This window comes from Macaca thibetana, chromosome 1 (genome assembly GCF_024542745.1).
Source record: "Macaca thibetana thibetana isolate TM-01 chromosome 1, ASM2454274v1, whole genome shotgun sequence".
Classification (NCBI taxonomy): domain Eukaryota; kingdom Metazoa; phylum Chordata; class Mammalia; order Primates; family Cercopithecidae; genus Macaca; species Macaca thibetana.
In genome coordinates this window covers 25627166-25645519 of record NC_065578.1, presented here as the reverse complement: position 1 = coordinate 25645519, position 18354 = coordinate 25627166, and the positions used below count along the sequence as shown (strand labels likewise).

The 18354-nt window shown below is 42.9% G+C and overlaps 1 protein-coding gene across 2 annotated transcripts in view; it reads right to left on the bottom strand.

Moving 5' to 3' along the window:
• Positions 1–18354, bottom strand: part of ARID1A (AT-rich interaction domain 1A) — an 87282-nt gene that overhangs the window by 52332 nt on the left and 16596 nt on the right. For both annotated transcript variants that reach the window (XM_050794270.1, XM_050794271.1), the window contains exon 2: positions 954–1166. In XM_050794270.1, coding sequence (XP_050650227.1) covers positions 954–1166 — 213 coding nt within the window. The remainder of the gene's footprint in view (positions 1–953; positions 1167–18354) is intronic.

The window sequence follows — 18354 nt, the reverse complement described above, 5'->3', positions numbered from 1 at the left end:
AAGTGTTAGGAATCTGTACCCTAACCACAATGAATAGTCAATAGCAGCCTGGCTCAGCCAACTGAAAACCTAGGGTTTAGTAATTCAGACAGTGTGCAAATCACTAAGCTACTTTGGTTCTTTCATTTAGTTTTCATTCAAAAAAAATGTTTGAGAGCCTACTCGATTACTTGTACCAGGCACTATTTTAGTCACTGGGTATGTATTTAGTAAGCAGGCAAAAGAATAAAATAAAATAAGTAAATAAATTACCTCATCTTTCCTCTATTAAAAAAAAGAGACAATTTTCTATATTAAAGGCATATGTTGCTTTAAAGTCTTAGAAGTAAAATTTGTTTTATATTCTCTCCCTATTTTCAGTATCAGTATCAAATATAAGTGATAGAAAACTTTGTCAACACAAAAATGACAATAAACAGATAATGATGTGAATGGTTCCACAAAAGGAGATGGATAAGGGGAAATCTTAACATTTGTAACAATGCTGTTAACATCTTTTCTGTTCAATCTTCCCCTTTTCTTCTACTCCCAGTAACATTCATTTTGAACCAGATGGCAGATATGGTAAAGGCATTCAGAAGCATAAAGGGCCTTTTCTGTCCCCAGGGCACATGATATGAATGGTTTTCTTAGTAGTAGCAGTGCCTAGGTGCTCAGCCACTGCCTTTCATCCCACCTCATTCAGAGATCACCACTCACTAGGTATAAGCTGGCCTGTCAGGTCAAGAGAAAAAGAGGTATGTACCTGTGACCAGGGAGTAGTTCTCCTTGGAACACACATGGGACGGTGCCTATAGCTTTGGCTTTGCTAGTAGCACTCTGTAATTAACTGAGCCAACAGGTCTACAGTCTTGTCAAGAGGCTTGGAAGCCAAGGATACATTCTGATTCTATAGCTCACAGATCAGATTTTGGACAGCAACAAGGGTCAAGGTAATCAGAATCACCATCTACCTGCTGTGTATAAGAGAGGCCGCCCATGGCACTCTGCGCCCGGCCCTGCATGGTCATCGGGTACCGCTGCGGGGTCTGGGACCCATATGGCTGCCCTGGGTACCCATGTCCTTGCTGCGGTCCTGACGGAGGTCCCTGTTGCTGCGAGTATGGGTTAGTCCCACCATATGGCTGAGGTCTCATCTTGCCCATCTGATCCATTGGACTGGATGGCTACAAAATAAAAAGCATTTCATTAACCTGAGCTTTGATGGTCTCTGGCCACTGAATATACAACCCAAGTATACAGGTTTCTTCAGTCTGTATGCTACAAAGAAATCCAGTTACTTTGAAAGAGCAATGAGACTAACCTAGTAACCTTTAAGTCAACTGCCCTGCCTCAGAACCCTAATTTTGTCATTTGAAAAATGAAAATACCACCTATTTGTGAAAACATCTTATAAGCTAAAAACTACTTTGTAACTGTGGTACTGCTTGAGATCCAAGGGACAGGCCAGGTGTAAACAACAAAGGCCCTTCAGTTGGTAGAGGACGGTGCTGCTATGCACTGCCATCACCTTGTTAAAACACCAAAATTGATGCTTCAATACTATGACGGGGAATTCATATACACAAACATCTAGATGTTTCTATTTTTCCAATAGTGAAAACTCCCCTTAAACACCTATAGCCTATCTGCACTACGGCACAGTTAAATTTATGCTTTCTTCCAAATAAGCAAAGAAGCTAAGTGACAGTTGAGGGAATGGTAACTCTGAATTAAGAGCCTTGTGCATCTCAACTGAAAAGCTCATTTCCTTTAATATTCAAGAGTTTGAAGATGTAAGGAGGACAGAACTTTTGTTTCTCTGAGAGACAAGAAGATTCAATGGTAGACTATCATGGATGTTGCTTTCTTTCCAGCTCTTTGTGGAGCAACAGGTTCAATCAGCTCATTCACTTTTTGATATGCCTTTATCCTACTGGCGCTCCAGAGCACACCTTCGACTGCCAGAAATATCTACCTATATCTATTGGTGGTGTGGGGGCAGGGGGAAGTTCCTCTAAGCATCTTTTAGATACACACAAGATGCAGAGTAGGCGTGAGTCTGATATAAAACTTAAAAACTGGCTCTTACATTGGCGGTAAAGTGGATACTGATAATCTAGGCCTATCGTTAACTGTCAAATGAAGGAGTTCAGTGGTTCATTGATTTTAGCATGCATCAGAATCACTTGAAAGGCTTGTTAAAACAGACCACTAGGCCGGGCGCGGTGGCTCAAGCCTGTAATCCCAGCACTTTGGGAGGCCGAGACGGGCGGATCACGAGGTCAGGAGATCGAGACCATCCTGGCTAACACGGTGAAACCCCGTCTCTACTAAAAAATACAAAAAAACTAGCTGGGCGAGGTGGCGGGCGCCTGTAGTCCCAGCTACTCGGGAGGCTGAGGCAGGAGAATGGCGTAAACCCGGGAGGCAGAGCTTGCAGTGAGCCGAGATCCGGCCACTGCACTCCAGCCTGGGCGACAGAGCGAGACTCCGTCTCAAAAAAAAAAAAAAAAAAAAAAAAACAGACCACTAGAACCCACCTCCAAGGACTGGTCTAGGTTATCCCTAGGGTTCCTTCCAGTTCTATTATTCAAAATTAATAAGCTATTCTATAATTTAAGATATTAAGACCTTAAACAACAACAAAACCTCCAAAATAAAGGAAGGGGACATCCAAACAATTGGTTCTCTGTATTTATTTTTTAATAATGCTATTAAGTGTTTTATAGTAGAAGAAGTGAGCTTTCATGAAAGAAAACAGATAAGACAATAAGCCACAGAGGCTGTTCTTAATATCAAAAGGAAAAAAGAGAAGCAGAGTTATTTCTTAGGCTATATCTGAACTCTCAACTAACCTGGTGAGTGATGATGGGAATACTCCTCTCCCATGTTTCTGAACTGTATAAAATCACACTAAAACTGTGTCCCAAATCACTACTACATGTCAACATTATTAAAGTACTGTTTCCCACAATCCTAACTAAACAATTTTTGCCCGTCTTTCATCCATATTAGAAGCTCCAATAACGTTCCCAATCATAATTTCAGAGCTACATAGATTTTAGAGTTACTTAGGAAGTTCAAATTTAACAACAATTAAGAAATAGCATATGGTCCTCCCCAATACACCTGGCAATGGAGCCAAAACATCACCATTCTCTCCTGTAAAGAGCTTGGGGGCTTACATGGCCATATCATGCCACATATCACACTGAGGTCCTCATCTCATCCCAGACTGCAGCTGCTGTCCATGCGGCCTCCAACTGCAGAGACTATTTTGTTGAACAAAGAGATCAGCCTGCTCTGGGTATCTCTGTCAGTCTAGGTCTCCCCACAACATGAGGGGCAGTCATTACCATGGTTACTATAGAGCTTCTAGAGCAGTAGCTATTAACCAGGGATGCAGATTAGAATTTTCTGTGAAGCTTCATAAATGGCTAGGCCTCTCTCTAGAGATTCCAATTTACTGGGTCTGGAAGGGCTTGTGCTCTTCTCCAACCTCCTTAAAGATCTTTGAATGAGTCTGGTATATACTATTAGCTAAGAACCAGTGATCTAGAGAAGCACTGGCCAATAACATTTACTGTGATGGATAACTATTAAACACTTAAATTATCAAATATTACTCAGGAACTAAATTTTTATTTTTATTTACATTTAATTAATTTAAATTCACATAACTACATGTGGCTAGTGGCTTATTATGTTAGAGCAGTTCTAGGACAATGCTATTCCCAAATCATTTCCACCACTCCCTGGTCAATAATAGTTTCAAACTTCCTAACTACTAAATCCTGCACAGTATTATTACATAGAGCATAGTGTAGTAATTTGATAGACTTGGGTTCAAATCCTATCTCTCTCACCATCCTACCTTGAACACATCAGTTCTTTAAACGCACATAACATACTTCACACAGTACCTGGTATTTAAACGTCCAATAAATGGTAGCGATTATCAGTAATGATAAAACAGTGCTTCTACCTGGCTCTAAAGCCCTCTACAATGTGACCCGGTTTTCCACATTTTTTCAGTCTCACTCCAAGATTCCCCACATACTATCCACACCCAGCTCTATGCAATGGCATCCTGCCCTGCCCTCCTGTCCACAGTGGCTTCTAGTAACAGAAACTTGACCTTTCAAAATGAAGCCACTTCCCGTATCTTCAGCACACTTTGATCTCTCACATTTCTAAATGCCTTATTGTAAATCCAGTTAGCATCCTAAGATTTAACACTTAGTTGCAGCTAACTATTCCAACTAACTGATTGCATTTCTCAAGACTAGCTTCTGGGAAGCCAGAGATCAGGTGTTTTATCTTCAAAGCTCTCCCAAATACCAAAGTACAGAGCTTGGGCTCAGTGATTGTTCAATGTGCAATGCTGTCCTATTCCAAAAAGGGGTAGGAGACACTATGGGGACAAAGCCCAAATCAAACTATCTAGCCACAAAGCCAGGGTCATACCCTAAATCTAACTCTAACACAGGTTATGACTTTGAAGGTAGAAAAAGAGTTGGACTGAAGTGAAAGAGGAGAGAGAAGGATAACAATACTCAAGGGAGAACAGGCACACTTTAAGAATAACCTGGTTGGGCGCAGTGTCTCACATCTGTAATCCTAGCACTTTGGGAGGCCAAGGCAGGTGGATCACTTGAGGCCAGGAGTTGGGAGACAAACCTGGCTAACACAGTGAAACCTTACCTCTACTAAAAATACAAAAATTAGCTGGGTGTGGCGGCGCATGCCCGTAGTCTCAGCTACTTGGGAGGCTGAGGTATGAGAATCACTTGAACCTGGGAGGTGGAGAACTGAAACGAGCTGAGATCGCACCACTGCACTCCAGCCTGGGCAGCAGAGCAAGACTGTCTCAAAAACAAACAAACAAACAAAAAACCTCCAAGGCCAGGCACGGTGACTCAGGCCTGTATTCGCAGCACTGAGGTGGGTGAATCACTTGAGGTCAGGAGTTCCAGACCAGCCTGGCCAACATGGTGAAACCCTGTCTCTACTAAAATACAAAAATTAGCCGGGCGTGGTGGCACGCGCCTGTTAATCCCAGCTACTCAGTAGGCTGAGGCAGGTGAACCACCTAAACCCAGGAGGCAGAAGCTGCAGCGAGCGGAGATCATGCCACTGCACTCCAGCCTGGGCAACAGAGCGGGACTCTGTCTCAAAAAAAAAAAAAAGTTGATACCAGGGAGAATTTCAGAACTGCAGGGACATCCTCATATACACTGCTTAAAAACAAAAGGCTAAGGACAAGTCACATTTTCCTCTCTCACATGGGGGCCTGCACTCCCAATTGAGTACAGCTATTTACATGAGGGCTATAAAGGGTTCAAGGAATGTCCCACCTCAACTTTAGGAAATCTTTGTAGACCAAAAAATAAATGTACATCAAAGAAATTTTTATTCTAAAAATAAAATCAATATGCTTCCTTTTTCTGGTCATCAGATTTCTGACTCCCTCCCATCACAAAAGGCTTATGATCAACAGAATATGCAGCTTATTTGGCAAACTAAATACATATTCAGTTCAAACAATCAGGTTATTCTGGTCTTATGTAAAAGTTAGACATCTGCTTGAATCAGAAGGGGAGGTCGGCAGAGACCTAACTCACACTTGTGACATTTAAAACCATCGTGAAAGATTTGTGATTTGCAGTTATAGATGAAATGCCATCTCCCAATCTCTAGTAACAGAGAAGGGGCCTTAAATCTTCACTGATCAGTTTTATTGGAAAGTAGCAATCTCACACCAGAAAAATCCCTAGATGCAAGATACAAAAGCCAGTATCAGCAGTCTGCAGGCACAAGGCAGGGGATGGAAACACCAAACCCTAGCTGCAAAAAGCCAGAGATTCCACTCTGGGAAAGACAGAGGAAATCCTTTCAATGGGAAACCACAGGAGTAGATTACTGTGATTACACTTCAAAAGCAAAGGCTCTGCCACAGAAACACATAATTGAGAGGAAAATGCTGCCCCTTGATCAGCAAAGTCAGGCCCCCTGCTATATACTCTCCTAAATTCATAAAAAATAACAATAAAAAAGGAGGAAAGAGCCATAAGAAAACTCCTCATCTCCATCCACCACTTATCTCCTTCCAGATCACTGGCCATGTTATAAACTGCCTGCCAAATGAAATGTATCAAAAGATGCAGTTTAGGGGCATCAAAGGCAAGGACGCCTAGCAGCTTGTCCTTCTGAATATATTCAGAACAAACAGCTAGCAGACAGACCCCTTACATAGGGAGTTCCCCTGCTCCAATCCAACAGAATTACAAGACCCTCCAGACTAATGGGCTACTGGAACCTCTTGCATCAAGGAAAACCAAAATGACCCTCAAAAACTGCTGAAATTAACAGACTAGACTTTTAAGGTGGACCTAGGCTAAACGTCTTATAACCCAAAGTAACCACTTTGTGAAACTCACAGATTAAAATATGCTTCAAATTCTCCATCTGACCATGACGGAGGAGACAGCAGAGAAGACACAGCCAAGAACTCAAAACTTCTAAGCAGAGATACACCATTTACAAAAATGTACCACACCACGTGGCAATGGCACCAGGAAAGAGAAACTTCATAATTTTATTTAAATAAAAGTACAACTGAGGAAAGCTCCAGTTCCAATCCAAGGATACAGAAAGAAGTGACCAGGCAGCAACCCTAAGGAGCTAAATTTAGTACTCAACAGTGCCAAGGGCTAGCAAAAATAAGAACAGAGAGGGTTGGGCCAGGGGCTGCCAAAAAGGTGTCCATCAGAGAGAATTCTTGACCACCACTCATTTTGTCATCCTAAATGCTAACTAGTTGGGGCCAGTGTAAACCTAGAGCTATAACCTTGACTTTTGGATATTTAAATATTATTACTCCTTGTGCTTTCAATTTATTCCTGGCTAGATTTGTTATATGACTTTTAATAATAACAATAAAAAAATGCATCCCTGGCTCTTTAACCAAAAGAACCCCCCTAATTGATTCCCACAGTAATTAACCTGCATTTTACCTCAGAGAGCGGTAGTTAAGGAAGTCGGCACTGCTATTTATAACTCATCTCAAATTGAGGGCAGACTGCCTAAAATCTAACACATCCCAGCTGTACTCCTGTTTGAACTGGGGCCAAGGGAATTTTTTAAAGCAATCTTGGCACCGAATGAATGACACCAACAGTATGAGAGCGCGAGTGGTTGTGTTGTGGTGACGTAGCATTGGAGGTGGAATGGAGAGGGGGGCCAGTGTACTGTGATCCCTCTGGTGCATGCCTGCTGCTTGCTGAGTCCCAGTACAGTAAGCTGGGAACCGCCCACTGAGAGCCAAACACAGGAAAAGGCTTTTCCTGTGGAACGCCTTGAAGTGAGAAACACATGGCTAATCTGCATAAACTCGAAGCCACACCGCCCCTGCCAGGAAGGTTAGTGCTCGTAATCTCTGGCCATGAAGCTGGCTGCCTGGGAGGACTTGGACTGGCGCCTGATAACCCAGAAAGAGCCGAGCGAACAGATGGGTAAGGACCCCAGCAGAAAACAGCCCCAGGTCACATGACTCGCCACATGGCCCCGCCAGCACAAACTATTGTCTGGCTTCAGAGCTCCCTATACAAAGGCACCCCGTCCTCCGCTTCCTGTGATTCCGGGGACAGGCGGCAGCTGTTGATCCAGTTCCAGCATGGGACCCTCCCCTGTGATAGGGCATTCCAGGCAGGGACAAGTGTAAAAATTAAGGCCTCTCCCAACCAACAGCTTTCAGCTTCCTGCCAGCTGCACGTGGCTCACTTAGATCTCAGGAGCAATCTCAGGACAGACTAGGCTTCCACCAAAAAAAAAAAATAAATAACACCCTATGTACCCTGGCACATAAAATGACCAGCATAAATCATTCTCATTGTCCCTTCTCTCCCCAGCCACAGACATCTATATCTAATGCCCCTTATCCTGTCTTTTCTCTATCACCTAGTACTTCAGGCCTTCTTTGAAGACTAGTCAAGAACTCCGAGCCCCCAACTGAGGAGAAATTGTCCAGAAACCTGTTTGTCTTAGTTTTACCCCTAAGACCCTGCCTCCTAAAATAAGGAGACTACCTTCATCTTGTTTTAAATAGTGGGGAAACATGACTGTTTATATGACCTAGGACAATAAGAGATTTCTAACCTCCTATATGGCCTCAACAGAGACAACACTAAAAATTTCCTGAAGCCAAGCTGATGATAGGAAAAGAAAAAAATCTCATCAGATTATACCCACACCTGATGCAGGGAATCAAACCCACTCAGTCTAGGATTCTCTTCATTCATAACCTAGGAACCATACCTCAGTTTTCTACTTCACAATTCATTCTAGTTCGTTCAAGTTCTAAACAAACTGACCATCTGCCTTTGGTGAGAGAGGAATCATCAACAACTAATTTGAACTACCACTCCCCAAAAAAGTTTTGTTTTTTAAAAATTCTTTCAAGCTTCCATAAATTTCCAAGTGGAATAAAAATTGGCCAAGCACAGTGACTCACGCATGTAATCCCAACACTCTGGGTGGCCTAGGGTGCAGATCGCCTGAGGTCAGGAGTTTGAGACCAGGCTGGCCAACATGGCGAAACCCCGTCTCTACTAAAACTACAAAAATTAGCCCAGCATGGTGGCATGTGCCTATAATCCCAGCTACTCAGGAGGCTGAGGCAGGAGAATCGCTTGAACCTGGGAGGCAGAGGCTGTAGTTAGCCAAGATCCCACCACTGCACTCCAGCCTGGGCAACAGAGCAAGGCTCTATTTCGAAAACAAAAACAAACAAACAAAAAAAAAAACACCACAAAAATCAGTGAAAATTTCTATCTACTTCATTCTGCTTACAGAAACCATTCTAGAAGATCAGACACATTCCCCTTTGCAGACTTAGCCCATTCCAATGATATCCCCTGAAGCACCAGCCTGATCAAACCTCCAGGAAGGGGCTTGCGACCAGATGTCAAACCAAGAACATCTAGAACGTGATGTAAAGCAAAACAAAGGCCTCATTATCTTCTGGGCTTAGCGATATATAGGTTACCATCTCTATCCTTCCAGACCAGAAGAGAAAACTTACTAAGGTTAGAAAAAGGAGATCAAAAGGGAGTCATTGAATCATATAGCAAAACTCCATCAGATTATAAGAACCAACCATAACCGCCTCACAGCTATCTACCAAAAAGAGGCATGCCAGAAAAACCACAACCAGGTGACTGATACTTCTTCACTTCTTTGGTGCCAGAAAGAGCCCTTAAAATAAAGCCGCTAGAGCATCAAACTAATGAATTCCAACAAATGGTTAGTACTTCTCTCTTCATCCAGAGCACTTTCATTAGCCACCTTTTCCAGAACAGGTAGCTATCATCATTTCCAGAGAAAATGCTCTTCCTAAAATGAAGATCACTTTTTTCTAAGTCCAAACTTAACTAACCAATTTCTCCCTATTTCAAACAAATTACAAAAGCCACTAAAGAAACCGAGTAACTTCTCTGGAAAAAAAATCCTTTCAGGTACTGCTTAAAACCCAGGGTTAGGCCAGGCACAGTGGCTCACACCTCTAATCTTTGGGAGGCTGAGGACAGAGGATCATGAGGTCAAGAGTTTGAGACCAGCCTGGCCAATATGGTGAAACCTAGTCTCTACTAAAAATACAAGTATTAGCTGGACATGGTGGCACGCGCCTTATAGTCCCAGCTACTCAGGAGGCTGAGGCAGGAGAATCGCTTGAACCTGGGAGGCGGAGGTCTCAGTAAGCCAAGATCGCGCCACTGCACTCCAGCCTGGGTGACAGAGCAAGACTCCGTCTCAAAAAACAAAAACAAAAACAAACCAGGGTTATAAAAACAACAGTCAGGCCCCAAGAAAACTATCAAACAAGAACAAAAATGTCATCTCATAAAATTAAACGTCCCCTTCTTTACAACTTTTTATCTCAGAAGGCAGCAGTACAACCAGGTGCAAAAAGCAGATAAACTGAGAGGCAGTAAGCACATCTGGGGTCCAATGCCAGTTCTCAAACCAACTTCCTGAGGGAGTGGTCAAGATGATCAACCAGGTTGAACCTCAACCTCCTCAGCTCCTCAATCCAATTCTACCCTCCAGATTCTTAATTAGCAGGTCTGGGACGGGGGCCAGGCCAGGAATCTTTTTTTTTTTTTTTTTTTTTTGAGACAAGGTGTCTCAATCTATCAACCCAGCTGGAGTGCAGTGATGCAATCATGGCCCACTGCAGGCTCAACCTCCTATCCTTGGGTTCAGATGATCCTCCCATCTCAGCCTCCTGAGCAACTGGGACTATAAGCACATGCCATCATAGCCAGTTTTTGTAGAGATGGGGTTTCACCATGTTCACAGGCTGTTCTTGAACTCCTAAGCTCAAGTGATCCGCCAGCTTCAGCCTCCCAAAGTGCTGGGATTACAGGCATGAGCCACTGCGCCCGGCCAGGAATCTGTATTTTTAATCTTAAGAGATTCTCGTATCCAGTCTGGGAGCATTTTGGCTACAGGGCCAAAGGTTAACTGACAATCAAATAAATTAAGATTGTATTTTTTTTTTTTGAGACAGAGTCTTGTTTGCTCTGTCACCCATGCTGGAATGCAGTGATGCCATCACTGCAACCTCCACCTCCCGGGTTCAAGTGATTCTCCTGCCACAGTCACCCTAGTAGCTGGGATTATAGGCCTGTGCCACCACGTCCGGCTAATTTTTGTATTTTTGGTGAAGACGGGATTTTACCATGTTGGCCAAGCTGGAAGGTTGTACTTTTTTTTTTTTTTTTTGAGACAGAGTCTCATTGTCACCAGGCTGGAGTGCAGTGCGCAACCTCAGCTCACTGCAACTTCTGCCTCCCAGGTTCAAGCAATTCTCCTACCTCAACCTCCTGAGTAGCTGGGATTACAGGCGCGCGCCACCATGCCCAGCTAATATTTGTATTTTTAGTAGAGACGGGTTTTCACTATGTTCGTCAGGCTGGTCTCAAACACCTGACCTCGTGATCCACCTGCCTCAGCCTCCCAAAGTGCTGGGATTACAGATGTGAGCCACCACTCCCAGCCCAGTTGTACCTTTTTAAAAAGAAAAAAAAAAAGTATAGAGCTTCACACTACTTTGAGCAAGTCACTTCATTCCTTGGCACCAGAACTATCTGTAAACAGGGATTAAAAACTTTAACAAAAATATGAGACAGTTCAAATGATAAGTATGTGAAATGCTTGTTATAGTGCCAATCCATCTCCAGCAGAGTATCTCTAGAATTCAGATGTACATCCATTTTCCTTAGCCAAACAATGATCTGAAGAGGGCAGTGCCTGGCCAGCAGAGAAAAGCCAGAAATGCACCTCAGATTCCCAAATGAGCAGCACTTTCAGTCAAAATCAAGCTTTCCCAAATTTCTATACTCAGTCTCAGATTGTCTGGTTCACCTGGGCAAGTATCACTAACATACTAATGCTTTACTTATTTATCTTGTTTGCTATCTGTATCCTTGACTAGAATATAAATTTCAGGTAGGCAGAGAGAAAGATATGTGTACAAAACAAACATGCTCCCCTATGCCCAAAAGCAGGAAAGGAAAGGGGAATGTAGAAGAAAAAGTGAAACTCTAGTGGCCTGGCAATTCCTATCCGCTTTAATGCTGAACCGAAATGCTCTGGATCTACAGGAGTCCCCCCTTATCCTTGATTTTGCTTTCCAAGGTTTCAGTTACCCACAGTCAACCACAATCTGAAAACATTACATACAATAAGATATTTTGAAAGAGAGAGACCACAATCACATAATTGTTGTATTTTATCATTAGTTATTGTTAATGTCTTACTGCGCTTAATACATCAAACTTTATCATAGGTACGCATGTACAGGAAAAAACAAAAGTACAATCAAACCTTTGTATCCATGGGTTCTGCATCCACGGATTCAGCCAGCCTCAGATCAAAAATGTAATTAGGCCTATGATGGTTGTGCCTGTACTGAAAGTGTACACTTTTTTTCTTGTCATTATTCCCTAAACAATATAGCATAACAACTACTTACATAATATCTACATTGTATGAGGTATTATAAGTAATCTAGAAATGATTTAACATATACAGGAGAATGTACATATTAATAGTTTATATGCAAATATCATGCGATTTTATATATTCCCCAGATTTCAGTATCCTCAGGGGGTCCTGGAACCAACCCCCTACAGATACTGAGGGGCATCTGCACATTCAGGGTCTGGTACTTTTAGGCATCCACTGGGGGTCTTGGAAGATATCACCACACAGATAAAGGAGGACTACTGTACATGGCCAGTTCTATGCAGTGGCTTAAGAGCTCTGCCCCTACAGTGCCTTCAACTTTTGTCTCTCAGTTTCCTTATCAACAGAACAGATAGTAGTACCACACTTCAGGGTCAAATAAAGTAATAAAGAACAACAACAAAAAAAAAACGGTCAAGTGCGGTGGCTCATGCCTGTAATCCCAACACTTTGGGAGGCAGAGGCGGGCGGATCACCTGAGGTCAGGAGTTTGAGACCAGCCTGGCCAACATGGAGAAACCCCGTCTCTACTAAAAATATAAAAATTAGCCAGGCGTGGTGGTGCATGCCTGTAATCCCAGCTACTCAGGAGGCTGAGGCAGGAGAATTGCTTGAACCTGGGAGATGGAGGTTGCGTTGAGTTCAAGATTGCGCCATTGCACTGCAACCTGAGCAACAGAGCAAACTCTGTCTCAGAAAAAAAAAAAAAACTGTTCCTCAAATCAGCTGGGCATCCTCTAGCCTCAAAGCCTTTGTATTCACAGATCCTTCCACTTGGAATACTTTCTTCACCCAGATATTAGTATAGCTCACTTTTACGTCAAATATCACTTCAGTGTGGCCTTTCCTGGTGAACTCATCTAGTATTTTAACCCTGCACATTCCTATACTTGGTCCCTGATTAACTTTTTCTCCCAAGCATGTATCACTAATGTAGTATATGGTTCACTTATTTATCTTGTTTAATCTATGTGTCCTGTGTGTGTTTAATTCACTGCTGTATCCTCTAGCACCCAGAATGTCAGCTATCATAATCCTACACAAGTGCTAACAATTAAGGTCTGTCCCATACACTTAAGACCAGAAGCCCAAAGTCATCAACTAGAGGTTAACTGATAATCAAATAAATTTAGGTTGTACTTTTTTAAAAAGAAAAATAAAGTATAGTTTCACACCACTTTGAGCAAGTCACTTCATCTCTTGGCACCAGAACCATCTGTAAACAGGGATTAAAAACTGTTTAACAAAGATACAAAACAGTTCAAATGATAAGTATGTGAAATGCTTGTTACAGTGCCAGTTCATAAAGTGCACACATAATGGATGTTACTTCTCTCTCTTCACCCTCAATAGAAGAAATGGCAAAATGGGGTTGAGAGCAGTTTCAAAATACCTACTTAAAAAACATGAACCCACAAGTCAGACACCAAAAGGGTTGGCCAGTCCAAGTTTCAAGCACCACCTACTTTCAGTCTGTTCTCCCAGAGGATTTTGTTCAAAGCTCCTTCCAAGAATCCTGACAGTACAGCCGATAGTATTCAACCGGGGCAATACCAACCACTGAGAAGTGTTTGGAAATAAATGTATGAAAGTGCCTTTTTTGGTTGTCACAGCAACTCTATAGTGCTACTGGCATTTATTATCTGGGGAGCAAGATGCCAATGTCCTGCAATATAGCACCACGAAAAGAAGAGCCTTGCTGGCTGGGCACAGTGGCTCATCCTGTAATCTCAGCACTTTGGGAGGGCCAGGCAAGCGAATCACCTGAGGTCAGGAGTTCGAGACCAGCCGGGCCAACATGGGAAAACCCTGTCTCTACTAAAAATACAAAAATTAGTTGGGTGTGGTGGCGCATGCCTGTAATCTCAGCTACTCAGGAGGCTGAGGCAGGAGAATGGTTTGAACCTGCGAGGCAGTGGTTGCAGTGAGCTGAGATCACAACTGCACCTCATCCTGGGTGACAGAGTGAGACTCCATCTCCCCCCGACCAAAAACAAAAACAAAAAAAAACAGAAGAGCCTTGCTGAGGAACAATGGACTCTAACCCAGTATGCCTCAATGGATAACTTCCTATAAAACCTGACCCTAGAGGGAAAGGGACTCAGAACTGACCAGCACCCATCCTAAGAGCTCAAGAGTACAAAGCTACCCATCAGACAAGGTGAGTATAAGTAAAACTTTTAAAAAACAGTTGTGGCCGGGCGCGGTGGCTCAAGCCTGTAATCCCAGCACTTTGGGAGGCCGAGACAGGCGGATCACGAGGTCAGGAGATCGAGACCATCCTGTGTAACACAGTGAAACCCCGTCTCTACTAAAAATACAAAAACTTAGCTGGGCGAGGTGGCAGGCGCCTGTAGTCCCAGCTACTCGGGAGGCTGAGGCAGGAGAATGGCGTGAACCCGGGAGGCGGAGCTTGCAGTGAGCTGAGATCCGGCCACTGCACTCCAGCCTGGGTGACAGAGCGAGACTCCGTCTCAAAAAAAAAAAATAAATAAATAAATAAAAAATAAAAAAATAATAAAAAACAGTTGTGTTGTTCTCCAATGCATTTATTACAACTGTAACTATATAGTTATTTGTACTTATCTGCTTACATATTTTTCCCCACTAGAAAGTACTCCATGGAGGCAGGAATTATGAATCCTATGTTCATAACATACTACCTGATCCACTATAGAAGCTCAATAAGTGTTTTTGCATTAACGTAAGCAACTAGCTTGTGGCAGATACTCACAGGTTTTTTTCTGGTTTTTTTTGAGACAGAGTCTCACTCTGTCACCAAGGTTGGAGTGCAGTGGTGCGATCTCGGCTCACTGCAACCTTTGCCTCCCAGGTTCAAGCGATTCTCCTGCCTCAGCCTCCTGAGTAGCTGGGATTACAGGCACGCACTACCACTCCCCACTAATTTCTGTATTTTTAGTAGAGATAGGGTTTCACCACGTTGGTCAGGCTGGTCTCAAACTCCTGACCTCATGATTCGCCTACCTAAGTCTCCCCAAGTACTGGGATTATAGGCGTGAGTCACCGCACCCAGTCTGATACTCACAGGTTTTTCAAAAAAGATCTCTGCCATGTGACTTCTTACATTGGCAAGGCCCAACTATTTTATGTTTTTTTTTAAAGACGGGTCTCCCTACATTGCCCAGGCTGGCCTGGAACTCCAGGGCTCATGTGATCTTCCTGCCTCAGCCTCTGGAGCAGCTGAGATTAGAGGCATCTGCCACTGTCACCAGCAGATTTTATGCTTTAGATTAAACAACATTTCTTTTTTTTTTTTTTTTTTTTTTTTTTTGAGACGGAGTCTAGCTCTGTCACCCAGGCTGGAGTGCAGTGGCCGGATCTCAGCTCACTGCAAGCTCCGCCTCCCGGGTTTACGCCATTCTCCTGCCTCAGCCTCCCGAGTAGCTGGGACTACAGGCGCCTGCCACCTCGCCTGGCTAGTTTTTTTTTTGTATTTTTTAGTAGAGACGGGGTTTCACCGTGTTAACCAGGATGGTCTCGATCTCCTGACCTTGTGATCCGCCCGTCTCGGCCTCCCAAAGTGCTGGGATTACAGGCTTGAGCCACCGCGCCCGGCCTAAACAACATTTCAACAACAGGACTGTGCGATTCAGTGAACTTTAAAAAGTTCTTATCCTAAAAATTCTTGAGAAATGGAAAATATCATAAAAGTCTAGGAAATCTTGATGGTACGCAAAGACACGCTGGTATACTGCATCCCAGTATATGCTCAAAAATTAGAAACTTGTTCCCCATGTGAGGTGATAAAGATTGAAATCAGATAAAGGTACTTCCTCCCACAGACCATCCTCTGGTGCTTCTACTAGGAAAAGGACCTTGGCACAGATGGACCACATGCCCAACTGAATATTGCTGTCCTTTTGATGCTTTCTGCCTTATTACCTACCATTAAGTGATATGGTACACTTAAGGAATACATGGAGGGGCAAAAGTAATGTTACAGAGCTTTACCCAGGAGTGCACATTCCAACTTTTATTCTATATGCATCTTCTGATCTAGTTTCTAAAATACTCCTCCCTCTTCCATGTTAAACTGATTTGCAGGTTAAGTGCTGAATACAAACAAAGTAAATAAAGGTAAAAACTGCCCCTAGCCACAAAACTTCAAAGCCTCGTTTTCTTTCTCTAATTTCTCCCATTCTTTTTATTTTATCTACAACTGCAAACTTGGGCTGGTCTTTCAGTTACACAAAAAAATCCTAAATTTCTCTAATACATAATTCTATATCCTGCTATCCTGCCAAAGAAGATATCTGTGACATATCACTGAGCTGTAGGAACTTAATTTACATGCAGTCTTGGATTCTGTTTGTCGTCATGCTTCTACATCAATCCAGTCAAGTACTGTATTTTGATAAAAACACCAAGAAGCAGCAGCAATGCCACTGTGTTAATTTCATTAATTTCTAGGGCTGCCTTGGACTACTTTCCCAAAATACCAGTCTTTCACTAGGTCCCACCAAGTCCACTCTGAACTATAGTAGGCACAATTAAGTAAGTTAAAGAACGGCCCAGGGCATAGTCAACCTTATTAAGATTATAGATGCGGTACGGTGGCTCGTGCCTGTCATCCCAGCACTTTGAGAGGCAGAGGCAGGTGGATCATGAGGTCAGGAGTTCGAGACCAGCCTGGCCGACATAGTGAAACCCCATCTCTACTAAAAGTACAAAAATTAGCCGGGCATGGTGACACACGCCTGTAGTCCCAGCTACTTGGGAGGCTGGGCTGAGGCAGGAGAATCGCTTGAACCTAGGAAGCAGAGGTTGCGGTGAGCCGAGATTGCGCCACTACACTGCAGCCTGGGCAACAGAATGAGACTCCATCTCAAAAAAAAAAGATTATAGATGCATCCAAATCCTCAGGTTTTAAGGTCAGCAATTCCCTGGCTGGAAAACCAGAATACTACAAATTCTCTAGTTCTTTTCAATGTTCCAAAAGTATGCTGGTACATAGCAACCTCATCTACACCACTCATACAACTATACAAGTATGTACAGGAGACTCTGGCTTCATGATTTATCCCAGGAGTGTACAGGGCCATACCAGTTAGCAGTTGTCTTTTCAGAAGCTTATTGTCTCTATTCTTTGCCATCTCTGGCCAGTATAATCAAGTTGGGATGGACAGTTGGCATTCTAAACTAGCCAACATTTAATTCTCTTTTTCCCTACCCCCTTCAGTCTATGATGCCTCGAAATTTCCCTTTGGTGAATGTGTTTGGCTGGGTGAGCCCAGCTATCTTAATTTCATTTTAACCCAAAATACCATAATGAGACCACATATTGGTCACTTGAGGTTTTATGTTGGAGTTTTAAAGAAGCCAATTCAAAGTGGCACTGGAAAGCAGAGGATTGAAATCACAAACTGTAAAGAAAAACAATGTTACAAATCTGTCCTGGGCCAACAGAACCCCAAAAACAGATTAAGGAATCTGTCTCCAGACCAAAGGCAATAAAGTGGGAAATGAGAAGAGGTAAAGACGATTTAAGAACTTATTAATCACACATAGACACTTCCTGCCTCTACTTAGCCAGGCTTTTTCAAGAGAGGAAAGCAGATACCAAGAATCTTCACCAAAATGATGTCAGTCTGAAACTGGTGTATGTTGCATCTCCAGTGTTTTTAAAGACATTTTACCAGCTCTGGTGTGGTAAAGTTACCGGCGTTTCCATGTGCTCCGCATTCTACTAACGCAGAGTTAGACATCAAAGAAGAAAACGAAAAAGGAAAAAAAAAAAAAGCCAAGAACAGAGAAAATAAAGCTTAAAAGTGATAAAGTTTAAAATACACATGCACAAACACACAAACATAAGATTCCCTACTAAAGTATTCATCTGTACATAGAAATATGAAATCACAGATCAAACTGTAGTTTCCTCCTGGAAACTACTGCCTTCATCGCAGCTGGGTCCCAGTGATCACAGCTACGCTTCTCAGGCAGGAGGGAAAAGAGGCCTGGTAGCAGAATACTTGTTTTTAATGGGAAGGACAGAGAAATCACATAAGGTGTTCAGAAAGTCCAAATGAATTAGAACACTGGTTCTTCACTTGGTCTTCAAACTGTTAATATTTATCACCTGACCACTTCTGTAACTCCCACATCTGTGCCAAGCACAGTCCTTATTCATTAAGTTATACAACCAGAGACAGGTCTTGGCTCAAATGTCCACCCCTCAAAGAGTCCTCATTCACTGCAGAAATGAGGTGACTTGTTCAGGAATCTACTTAGAGGGTTTATTTTTATTTACTTAATTTTTTTAAGACAGGGTCTTGCTCTGTTGCCCAGTCCATACAGTCCAATAACACAATCAGGTCTCACTGC